General features: G+C 33.3%; 1 protein-coding gene across 9 annotated transcripts in view; it reads left to right on the forward strand.

The window, feature by feature from the left end:
• Window positions 1-13,605, forward strand: part of LOC124364121 (triple functional domain protein) — a 717,390-nt gene that overhangs the window by 521,730 nt on the left and 182,055 nt on the right. For all 9 annotated transcript variants that reach the window (XM_046819384.1, XM_046819393.1, XM_046819400.1 and 6 more), the window contains one exon: window positions 11,264-11,435. In XM_046819384.1, the coding sequence (XP_046675340.1) occupies window positions 11,264-11,435 (172 nt within the window). The remainder of the gene's footprint in view (window positions 1-11,263; window positions 11,436-13,605) is intronic.

A 13,605-nucleotide genomic window follows, 5' to 3' on the forward strand; every position in this document is an offset into this window, starting at 1 on the left:
CAAAACAATATTGAAAGAAAGACTGGATTTCGTATTTTTCCCATCGTTATGTTGTACAAGGATAGAACACGTAAAACGTTTCGAGGATTGTAATCTACCCTCTTCTCCATGTGTAAAAAATCTGTACATAAGGTTACTCAAGCACAAATATAAAATAAGGGTTGTCTATTTCGCGAATCACGTAGCAGTGAACACACGCACAGCGACATTTGAATGGCGGTATAGAATCCGATTGTTTCTCAGGCGAGTCAGTCAACTCTTCATCCATTTCCGTTTTCCCGTTTGACAGTTTTCCGGTGTTCTGCATTTGTTTAGCAAACCATTCTGTTCCTCACTCGTCCGCCAGGGACGCCGTCATCGCTTCCGTCCATTGAATCCCCTGGTCATTGTCGGTTGTGGTTGTAGCGGGCCGCTTTCCTCCTCGCATTGCGCCTGCGCCTGTCAGTGTTCTGCATGCGCCGCGGCGCACTGCGTTACTTCCTGTCTGTCTGTTATGATTGTCATGCGCATCGGGTCTGCACCAATATTGTGTGACGTGCGCCTCTGTGTCTAATTCTCTAATTAAGCCAGTCCCGCTTGGGTCGCGCGCCGTGCCGCGTCTCTTTACATCTGTGCGCTTATTGAGGAGTTGTTAGTGTTAAGCTTGTTAAACTGTTGACTTTCACAATCTTGAGTATTTTGTTCATGCTATATTATGACTTAATATATTACATTAGGACAAATTGGTTGACTTGTAAATTTCTAAATGTATATTTTAGCTCAGATTTATGCAAATAATTAACCATACATTCTCATTCTGAACTGAACTTACTTAACTACAGATTATTCTAATTTAAGCAAAGTTAACTTTTTTCAAAATGGTACTACATAATAATGAAATGCATTTATAAATCTAAAATTAATACTATCAGCTACTGGATAAACACGGAAATGAACTGTTACTATAATTAAATGTTTAAATTCTAAAAATAAATCAAATTAGGAGTGATGCCGATCACGGATAAACTCTCAATGTCGTTTCTTTAAAGGAAACTAAAAAATACAGATTTTATTTTAATGTAAATCGTTAATTACTCCATTTCAAATAGTTAATAAATCAGATAATTTAAAAACTTGCATATTTCCACAAAGCTTTAGATAATTAAATAAACTATGTAACTTTGTATATTAATGATTTTACTTATTTATAGATAATAATCTATAAAAACGTGCCACAGACTTACTGATTTCAAGAACAAACAAACATTATAGATAATTTTGTTATACATTAATGTTAACTATATCCAGTAAGATTATAACTCAATACTATGAAGTATATCATAATAGCTTGGTGCAAAAAGTGCTTTTACATGTACGCGCAACCAATTTTAACGCAAGCAATAAGCTGACTCTAAAACCGCTTGGAGCCTTTAACTTATAACCTATTCTTCTCTTTATTACTCAGGTTTCAATGATTTATTAACAATTTGTAGCGTCCTGCATAGTGAAGTTTATGTATTGAGAGATCATAAAACCCAAGGACGACTAAGTGAGGTTATATCTTGGGCGAACTGATATATTTTTTACTTTCGAAAGTCACGCAGCGCCGTCATTCTTGACATTGATATGTGTTTTAAATACGTATGTTTTGGCTGGTCATTTCGAGATCGTTTTTGCTGAAAAATTACTTTTTTACGAATAAGTGCAATATTCAGAGTTTTTTTCAAATATCGTTGTTGAACTCACTACAAGACTACAATATTGTTCTAGTTACTTTGTGAATATTTCAGGATGAATCCTGGTAGTAAATGTATATCAGTATGTTATGGTATGTTTAAATGTTTGTACCACAGTGGTGTCTTATTCAGCGCACCGAAGCCAGACCCCTCAAAGCTGTCCAAGGAAATCTGTAACACTCCTCTCACAAGGGTAGACTTTTACTAATAACTTAGGTATTAAATCAAATTTAAACTCTACAAGCTTACTAACAATAATTCAAACAATAACTTAAATATTGATTTACGAGTGACTTGCATGAGTTACCTCCTCCACCCATGATGAGGACAAAACCTGCAAGAATAGTTCTACTCGTTTTGTACACGTTAAGTTGTCGCAATGAGTGTCGAACCATAACATTACGAGGTCATATTAGGTTATATTTTACTTAATTAAATTGTACATGTAATTATTTATATCTTTTGTTTTCTTAAATTTTATTTAAGAAGTATTTTTTTATATCTGTCCTTTTTTTTATAGTAAACTCGTGTACTAAAATTATAGAAGCATATAAAACCAAAATTAAACTTAGTTTGAAATCCTCGATTATGCACTGCAAGGTTGGTTGTGTTGTTTAGGTTTTGAGGCTACAGCTGGAATCGGATTCCGAGGTATTTTTATTGAGTAAATATTTGGTACGTGGTACTAAGTATACGTGGTACTAATTACCACTCAAGTAAAATTAAGGAAGTAAACATGCTACCTTAGTTAGTTAAGATTGCCTACATCAGCGTGGCAGGAGATAGCTTCTTATACGTTACAAAGTGAATGAGGATAAAGAACAATGGTTAAGGAAACTTTCTTGTTTAGTTGTCCACTTAAATTCTGGACGCCATCGCCACTATAAATAATATACTCAGCAGTACGTTCAATTAAATATCCATGATTAATCTTTTGTTGTCTTTGGGTTCATTATTAAGTATTTTTATCAATCTTTGTATTAATGTTAATGGAGTGAAAAACTTAACAAATGCGTTTTCTTAAACATACAGGATGACGCATGACCTTTAATTCATAGTATAATTTTACGAAGTAATGGGAAATATAGTAACAAATTTACGACAAATTATCAGTGATCAGCTTAGTTTTAATAAAAGGTGCCGTTAACTATTAGTATTTGTTTTTTTATATAAAATATTTCTGATACATGAAAGGTTTAAATAGGGCTATTTTAGGACGGAAAACATTACAAGTTTTCTATTAACGGCTGGACTCTATTTCATCTTCGTCTTTGTTTAAAATCAGGAGTTATTTTATGGTGATATTTAATGAAAGTAATTTGTTAATATTTCACTTCCTAGCTTTATCAACATAAAATATTACTATATCATAGTCCAAATGCCTCACTGTTGCACAGTTCAATGTCACTTGCACAAAAGAACTAGATTACTGTATAGTTTTTAATATTTACTAAACTATATATCAAAGAAACACAATCTAAAATAAAATAAGACCGCAAAATTGTTTTTTTCTTTAGTGCTATTTTATCAAATTTACCTTAAAATAAAATCATCGGTTTGAGTAAAGTAATAATAATTCGAGGTTCTAGATCGATGTTAACTATCCCATTTTTACAATCAGATTGCCTCACTTGCAGTAAAGTTCTCTTTGCTTTAAAGGAAGTGTTTGACGCGAGATGAATTCTGTCCCTTCAACGTATATTCCCACAGATATCGTATCTCACCACAGCGCCACTCTTTCAACAACCTTTTGTTTTTATACCGACAATACATTGTGTTAAAATTATGCCCGACATTAATAAGAATGTCGTTGCCTCTTAACACGAATTTAAACTTATAGCGCTTTTAAATTGTGTAACCATTAACCATGAGTTATTTTATTCTCGCTTGGAATAAACAAACTAGAACTTCAATACCCGGATAATCGCTTCCATAAAGAAATTTACAATCGAATCGAAAACGTAGATTCTATATTTATTATGGAAATGTCAACATTATCAGTCCCTTAATCTCTACACTAATATAGATTTATACAGCGTGACAATCGCAGAAGGATGGGGTTCGCTGTACAAGTGGTATTGTAAAATACTCTGTATAAAACAGAAATCTACAATTACCTAAGTATTTACATATTTTGAATGGAATACTGTATATTAAAAGGTCAAAAACTTTTTCTCATTTTCTAATTTTGTTGTTGTTTGTTATTCTAAATAACCTCTTTCTAACTATGCGTTTTCTGTCGTGAGTATAAGTAAACTTGTTCCAAAGTTTTTCGATAGAGCTTCATTTACTTTTTACGTAAAGCCCGCCACACACGTTCGTAGGTAAACCGGAGCGTGTGCGCAGGCCGAAACTGCGCGTAGCGACCTGCGCAGGCGAGTAGTCCTGAGCGTGTGTGTAACTCCGGTACTATACTTATGTACAGGTGTTACGTTAGCTGGGACTAGCTAGCTCCTGGACTAGAGAGCGTCGGTTGCCTTTGTACTTACGTGTACAATTGTGTTAACTAGTGACTACAGACACGGCAGTACACAACACGTCAAATAGAAAATGGAACCAAGTGATAGAAGAGTTTATCGACATGTATTGGTTTGGAACCAACTTGTCTGTGACAGGTGTACAACGACCGTGGAAGAGATACGCAGCCTACAAAGACTTGTTATTACATTGAAGGAGTTAGAAACCGATGCTACAAAGCAATTTTTAGTTAACAAAATAAACTGTTTAAAAAGTAATATACGTATTGAGAAAAAGAAACGTGACATGACATTTTTTGAAACATTGCATGGGTTTGGAAGTTTGAGCTCATTACTCTGTAACTTTTCATATCATTTAGTATTCTGAAGAATGTCTCCATCATAAACACGTCCATTTGTTCCAAAATCCACTGAAAGGAACCGATAGTTAGCATCCACTATTGCAAGAAGTACTATACTGTGTGTCTGCCTTTGTAGTTGAAGTAAAAGTACCCGGAATTCGCTGAGGGAACTGTCTATATGTCTACCATCCATGGCATCAAGATAATGTGGGAGATTCGATCTTCAAATGTTTTAACATTCAGTTATCTGTCTCATGACTGTATTTTTCCTTTGTATTAAATGAGTCACAAGAGACAATAGTTTTTATTAGACGTCTTCATTCTTCCACAAATAACTACGGTAATCTGAAGGATCGGAACACAACTCTCATGCTAATCTCGTAGGAGTCTATTCATTTCTTACTGTAAGGCACTCTTTACACCATGTTTTTGGTTTGGTTTCCTTTTACACTTCATGGCCACTAAGAAATCGACTAACGCGATCGCGTCGTCTTCCTTTCTACTCACCATTTCTCGACGGACATGAGTTAAAATTTGTCGGTTTACCGTAGCGTGTGTGTAGTCCAGCTTGCACAGGTATACCTTTCCTGAACATGTTTTCTAAACCGGTGTAAATTTCATACCTACACAATACTCTTCGTGTTATACTTGCAGTATTTCTGTTTTGAAGGTTAACCAACTTTTTTCACAAAACACAAGTTTTTGTAGTATTTTTTCATTAAAACCTGTCTAAAGGATGAGGTCAAGGTTATAACCTCATGTTCTCATGTAGTTATAACTATCTAACTGAAGCATCGTCGTTTACTGTTTGGTTAGCAATGTATTCAATAACGGCCTAATTATTTAATTAAAACAATGGAGTATCCAAGATTGATACCAGGAAAATATTTGGTTGCTGCAACGAGAAATCAAAAATAAAACAACTCCGGGACGCTGAAAATTCCAAGAGTCTTCGTGAAAAATAATCAGGAAGAGTAGGACATTAGTAAAAAGGAAGATAGAAGACCACTCTGAACAACAGGAAGCAGGAACTACCGACACTTCACCCCATTCATTCTGGTGTCTTCAGTCTCGATTTTCCAAGAATAGGAAGTTAAAAACTTTAATGTCAATGGTCTCAACTTGTAAGAGGGTTATCGCGATGAAATGTTTACTATGATTTTAGCATAACATAACATAAATTACCACTATTTACCTGAGCGAGTTTAAAATGTTGTTATTTTTGAGCATCTAAGAAATATTTAATGTATTTTCAAAGGTTTTACACACTAAAAAAAGATTGTTGCTTAACAATAGTTAAAAAGTTGTTAATAATTAAATAAAGCTAGTAGACAGTACATTTTTTGGAAGTAACACAGTTAACTTTACAAAAACAAGTATTCCGAATTCCGTTAAGAATATTTAAAAATGTGTTAAATTACGTAATAATCTGGAAAATATCGATTGAGTTTGCCAACCCGGCACCTATAAGAATTTTAGTTTCTATCTTCTCTGTTGATTACGAATCAACTAGCATTGGAAGATTCGTTTAGTAGACTATTACATTTATATTGTTATTTAACTTGATTGGAACATCATCGTCTCAAACCCAGTCTCAATATTCTGTTCTTTCAAACGCGGCAGCTTAGTTTCCCTGGCCATGATAAACTACACATAACATCTGCACGCTTTCTTCGGTAGCATGTGCCTGTGGATTGTTAAACAATAACAAGTGCGTGGAAGAAAACAGCATGTGCGAGTAAACCTACTACTGTACGAGTATACCCTGTGTTCACTAAATACTCGTATATCAGTGCCTCACACTGCCTTTGTCACTGTGTTTCCTAGAAGCAATGAAATCAGAACACTTATCACGGTTCAAACATCCGATTTGTATTAAATAACAGAATCGAGGCGTAATTTATAGTTACACAAATATTTTGTTTGTTACATTCAAGTGACATTAATGTTCTACCAATAAATTACTACAAGTTCAGATCATAATTAGCGATTTCTCATGTTGACAGACGCTTCATCAATATGTTAATAATTGCTTTTTACTCTCTTGCGCACTCGATCTGAAAAAATTGGTTCATTTAAACGCGTATCTGCTAAAGCAAACTGGATGTTGTAGTAGCCCAAATTTAGTTGTTTTGGCATTTTTTAAAAGAAAGAAGTATTCGAAAATCTGTATTAGCCAGGACCCAACCCTAGTTACAACCCTGTTCCTGTAGTTTTGTGGAAGATCATTGAAACATTGTCGGAACATTGGATTAACTCAAGGCGTGAGTAGAAGAATACGTAATTGATTTTTTTCGCTTTAATTTGAAATGTATATCATGAATTCATTATACGTAATTGTAGTTTTATTCAAGTTGTATTACATTTTGTTTCACGAAACAAATGTAGTCGGATGTTTCACGGTTTGCGTACTAATTTATAATGCGTCGTTACCACAACAACAGTACTGAATTCCTAAAATAAGAAAAGTTTCATTCACACTTCACAAATGTGCGAACAGTGTAGCATCTGAGTATGTTCAGATAACTGGTACATTTTCCAATCTGGATGTAAAAATCAGTTATTTGGCACAAGTTCCTATTGTCGTATGACACGTGTTGAAGGATATAACGTGGACCGGGAGTTCCATCTCATTAACCCTATAGCGACAATCTGAGCTGTATAAATGTAACTAACCGCAGCCTGTTCACCCTGCAAGTGTGACAAAGTGATATATTAGCTGTAAATGAATAACGGTTACCCCCTGACATACGGTTCCGGCCGCTGTTGGCGGCTCTCGCGCGGTCCCCTGTGGCGGGTTTAATTGTTTGTGAATATTGACATTCTCATTTGTTGTCGTGGCGTGTTAGGAATCTGTTCTATTTTCATGGTCGAAGTGCTGAAATGGAAGTAGGCCCATGTTCGATGTTCTCTCTGGCTTTCGCTTGGGCTAGTTCAAAATTACTCATTACGAAATATTTGGCACATTGGACTGTTTGGTCATCATAATATAGTTTCATAGAGGTGGCCCCTTTTTTAATATGTGATTTTAAAACAGTATAAATATCTTTGTTAAGTTTTATCTTTTGAGACATTATATTTGATGGAGGTTTTATTTTATAGTGTTTTAGGTGCTCCCTCTATATTATCCGTTCTTACTCAATCGTATTAGACCAGAGAAGGATTTCATACACATAGCAAGTACACATACCGATTCTCTTATAGCCCGCCGTTCTGATAATTTTAGGACAAGACACTAAGGGAGTGAAAGATGGTCAACTTGGGTGGATACTGGAGGAGTGTGTGAAAAGTATTATATTTGACAGAGAAAAAGGAACTGGATAATTAGAACTAAAAAGAAGTGTGACCTGGATAATTGGAACTAAAAAGAAGTGTGAATATTTGTATAGCAATGTTAAAATGGGTGGTAAAAAACTTTGTGAAGAATAGGTGCATAGATGTTAGGCCAGATGATATGTAGGAAGAGATGGTGAAATAGTACACAATGAAGCAGTTATACTGTCTTAGAATTGAATAAAACAAATGTCTATTTTTAATTTTCATGTACTTAATGCCAATGCACTAATATTTATTGTTTTGTATGTATAATTAAAATAATGAATCTTGGAGAATATCTATCCCTCAGTGAAAATTAGATGTTACTGTACCATATTCAAATTTTTTCTAACTAAAACGACCTTCCATCCCCTCTCTGGTATGTATTGGAAATAACAAGAATTTTTGGTAAAACTTGAGATATTCCATTCGTATAATAGACTATATTCAAGCTGGGCTCAATGTATCCTTTACTTTAAGTATCTTAAAAATATTATGGAAACTACATCAGTTTTATGTAACACATTCTTGATTCTTGTTATTCTAATATTAATTATTTATTACAGGTTACATGTTACAAGTTGCTGATTGAAAATGTTGAGTTACAACCTGCTCCTTTGGAAGCAAGTCAAAAAATGTTTAATATGATAAAATTACATTCCTCAGTTCAGAAACATTTATGAAGATTTGTTTTTCAATTTGCAAGAGCGAAAGAATGCAGGGAGGCGGATGTTATGAACACTACATAGATTTTAACTTTGTTCTTTATCAACTTATAAAATATTTGAGAAATATTTATATTTATGAACAGCAGATGTAACAAACAGTGTCCTTTTTTACTATTATTTATTACAAGTCCAGTACATAGTCATGATAAATTACTTGGGATGCAAGTCGGAACACTCAGATGTTTTGTAGTCTTGTGCTAGTTCTATAACTCGACACTCATGATGCGCCTTGTAAAAAATGTGATTTGAATAATAATTTAATCCCAGAACTTTCTATTTACACTGGTGTACACTTTATTATTCAACAGGATAAGTGGTTACTTGCATACACTTCGATCATAAAGGTAGTTTTAGTATTGCAGCGATGCCTCATAATAATTTAACGATTATTCTAGAAGCGGCTATAGCCGGTTTCAATATCTTAGAATTGAGTTTATGACAGGATCACCAGGAAGTAGTTTAGGAGATGAGGCGGTCGTTAGAGAACAAGGAGCCTTTTGCTGGTTCCAAGAAAGGAGCTGAACAGAGAGACAGTTTGATTGACAAATTTTGACCTTGGCACGACATGTGTATTCCCCCTGTATCTTTTGTTGAGTTTCTGGGTTTCAGTGTCAGCTAAGATATGTTGGGATTATACCATTCTTCTGCTACGAGCAAATATCATATCTTTGCAAATGTTGCTATTTATAAAATGGTGCAATCGTTGTTCAGTTGGCATTACTTAACATTACTTATTGTTTCAAAATATTATTTTGTCACAGCCCTCGAAGCCAGGAAAAAAGACAAACATGTTTTATCAATCCATAAGGAGTTTTAGGCATTTAAAGTAATATTTGACCAAAAAAAGTATTGAAGATACAGATATGTTTTTTTATTTAAACCAAATAAAATTTCTGTAAGTAATATTTCATTTTATAACATACACAATTTATTTATTAAACAAGTTTTTCCTTGCTGTAAATCCCAAAAATGTTACTCCCTGAAGCTACAAGTGATGTACTTATTGTAAACATTTAATATTTTTTTATCTAAGGCATTTTTATTCGGACTTGATTACAAAATTGCCCAAAAATTTATAAAGTACATTTTTTTCTGTGTTCATCTTATAGGGTTTTAATAAAAAAAATAAAACTCAACCAAACACAGATTCTGCATTACATCAAACTATCAATACCTTGAAAAGCAGATCTTTCTTATCCATACTTGTAAAAATATAAATTAGATGAATATCAAAGTCACATAATTATAACGTGTGAAACCAAATCCTTGGAAAACAACTTCTAAATGCTATCAATTATGTATACAAGATTATTGCCTGATTTAATTTCAATAAACATTGATAGACTTTTATGAAAAATGTTCTTAATAAGTCAACCTCTTTGGTCCCCATAGTGAGAAAAAATAATATAGTACAATAATAGAAAGTCTGGGTTGTAGTGAAATCAATAGAGGAATTTCTCATAACAAAGTAATTGGTCCACAGCCAGTTAGTTTCAGTAGAAGTCAAAATGCGAGGGTATCAAAAGGTTTAGAAATATACAACAATATTATATAACACGTAACTATGTCAAATAATATAATTTATCTACATCAGTAAGATAATGAGAAATATTCTCTTCAAAAATTCATAACAAACCAATTGTTGGTCCAGATGAAATGGCAGAGCAAACCTCGATGCAGAACTTGGTAACTGCTTTTGTCTTCATTGCAGCGGATGATACCTCGTTCAAAGAGCCGCCAGCTATATTACTCTGAATATTTCACCGCTCTTTTGATACTGATACTAGTCTTCTATTTCCCTATGTTTGGACAAAGTGAGCAAGTTACCTTTTATGCTATGTAGCCCATTCTTTAATGTAGCTTCAACTATATCAGTGAAGCTATTGCTTTGTGACCTTCTAAAGTATTACGTTTCTATATGATTAAACTAAACAAAGGAAATTAAATTAATGTGAGGTTTTTCTTCTACTTTATGTACAAGCAAAAATGCTCTTTGTCTATTCCATTCGTTAATCAGTGGGGACAGATCACCAGTTTCTTATTCTCATCAGCTATATTTGTAAAATGTTTAAGTGCCATAAGTTTTTGATTTAGAATCTCTAAGTCTATACTAATAGTAGTTGACTTTATGTATTTTGCACTAGCCTAATCTGTTCTATTGTTTTGTGGGTTGTGAATCAGAAATGAAGGTTTTGATAGTTTTGCAATAAAGCAATCAGAGTACTTGAACAGTATTAAGTGAAGTGAATCAAAACAAGATGCACAAGCGCTACAGAGATGGCAGGATTAAGGTTCGTCCAGTAAACTCAGGCCGTAGGCGATGGAAGTGGAATATGTAAGTAATTAATTAGGTATTTAGTTAACTTTGAAATAATCCTTTGTTTATCTTAAATTAATTCTGCTGTAATAGATTTCATAATGTCTGTTGACCACCTCAACAAGCAATAAAAACACTGGAAGATATGCAAAATTTCACATTGACCTGTTCTCTGAACATTTGATTTCCACAGGAGTTTTTTCTAGTGAAGGATATGCATTTATTTAAATAGTTCTTTGTAAGTTTTGGAATCAGCTCTACACAGTTTCTGAAGGCTGTGAGAATGATTGGAGGGGTTTTGGGCCATTAGAAAACTTCAAATGAACTTACAGTATGACCTTCATGTAACTTGTGAATGTTTTGTCTTCAGGAGTGTTGGTCTGACCAAGGAGATGGACTCGACAGGTTCTGTGGCTGCTGTGGAGTCTGCTCTGGACCGCCTTAACAAGCAACGGGAAGAACTGGAGGAGTTGTGGGCCACAAGGAAGTTGCGACTAGACCTCTGTCTCAGGCTGAGGCTCTTTGAGAGAGATGCTCTAGAGGTTTGTCTTAATTAATATTAGATTAGCACATTAGGTTAAGTAACTAAAATATGAGGCTAAAAGTTGACAATATTGTCATCATTCTTATGTATTAGCAAATAGTGAATGCGACTGGCGTCTGGGTAGTTTCACACATATCAGACCCATCTTTGAATGAGTAAACTTATTATTATTATTCGAATAAGGAAATAAGGATTTATATATATATATAGATATATATATATATATATATATATATATATATATATATAAAACACACACATACTTAAGTTTCTAGGATTTTTGGCTTTTTATATGGCTTGTATGATGATAATAATCTGCTTGAAAGTTTAACATAATGTACCTGATAAATATGAAAATGGTTTGACAAGTCTATACAAAGTCTGAAAGAATGTGTCACTGGTATGTATGTTTATTTGTCTATAGTATACACCCATTTTCAGATTAAATTAATTTAACCCAGAGGTGTTATCATTCTATATAGTTGTGGTAGTTCCATGATTCTATGTTGTAAAAACAGTTTTCAGCTTGTTCAGTGCAATTATTTAATCAAAGGGCTGCCATGATATTTTGGTGAAACATGCATTCATTACTTATGTTCTGAAATCAAATAAAGTTAATGTAAAGAAATTCCTAAAGAATAGTATACAACAAAAAAGCGAAGTCTGTTTCTCCAGCTGAGTAAGTAGGTTATGGGGATTATATATGGGAGTGTCAAACAATAATCATTTTAAGTACTAAAAAAAGTATTACAGGTGTGTTTAGACACATTATTACTTACTGAGATTGAGTTGCAATTAAAACAATATGCTGGTGTACCAAAATATTTTTTATAATAAAAGATACATCATTTATCTGGAGTTCTTACCACATAGTTGAAAAAGGCACAATTCTATCAGATAACAACCAGTCCTCTAACTGTCCTATGACTGGGGAAAGGATGACTGAAAAGTGATTTTGTTTAAACAATAAAATTGTGGAAACTTAAGTTTTACCAGTACTAGTTGATTTGGGAGGGAAGGAAATTTTTCAGCACCATTGGAGCATAATTTGTAGCAGAAACGTGTTGGGAAATAAACATAGTTTATTCCAAAATCCAAATTATGTATATTTTTCCAATTTTATTTCAAACTATCCTCATGATTGTCAGCTGAATTTTGAATTCATTCCATAATAATAATATTCCATTCCTCAACTACTTACTAGAAAACAATATTTCCTAACTATAGTGTACAAGCAATTAAGCATTATTTTATTAGTTTCAACTCAGATTCATCTTTCAGTATTAATGAATGTTAGTCTTTTAGTTGGAGTCATCACAGTTTAAAATATTCAACACAAAGCTTTATCAAAGTTATTCAAACACAAACTTCATGCAATATAAAAGTTTATTATGAACATTGAATCCAATATTTATGGTTTATGATAATCGGTAATTAGGATATCAATAATTCCATAAAATAATACTAAAAAGGATAATCACCTTCATTTAAAGAAATTGTTAGGATTTCATTTTGTTTAAACTATATTATCATTTGTTTGTGATATTAGGTTATTGAAATGTATCAGTTAAGTGTGGATGCTTATTAGAATATTATTTATCTGATCTACCAGTTTTTCTCATTCATAATCATTTATTTTGACTGTCCATGTTATAAATAAACAATATATATTGTTGAATTTGTTTAAACCTTTGTGACTTTTCCTTTGGGTGATGTTTAGAAATACTCAAATGTTCTTCAGCCTGCAGGCATTCATCAGGCTGTTTGTTGCCCATTCACAGTGTAATTAATCAGTCAGCTGATAAATTTGTCCTTAGAGAGTTAATGAACCAGCACCATTCCACGCCGGTTCCCTCACTCACTCAAACTGGTTCGCATCTACAAACCGGTTCGCGGTAATACTTCATACTTGAGTATTCGCACGTGTTTCTCATATCCTGTGCCAATGGGCTTGGTATTATGTATTGTTATAGGTCTGGTTCTGTAGGAATTGTTCTAAACTATACTGTTTAATCAGATGCTAATTCAATAGTTTGATTTTAGTTGTTGAAATAGAAAATATGTATTGAACTGTCCTTTCTGAAATCAGCAAGATTTTTGTATTGGATAAACGTTTTTAAGTTATATCGTACTTGATTTAAGTTATATCGTACTTGATTTAAGTTATA

Source organism: Homalodisca vitripennis, chromosome 1 (genome assembly GCF_021130785.1).
Source record: "Homalodisca vitripennis isolate AUS2020 chromosome 1, UT_GWSS_2.1, whole genome shotgun sequence".
Taxonomy (NCBI): Eukaryota; Metazoa; Arthropoda; class Insecta; order Hemiptera; family Cicadellidae; genus Homalodisca; species Homalodisca vitripennis.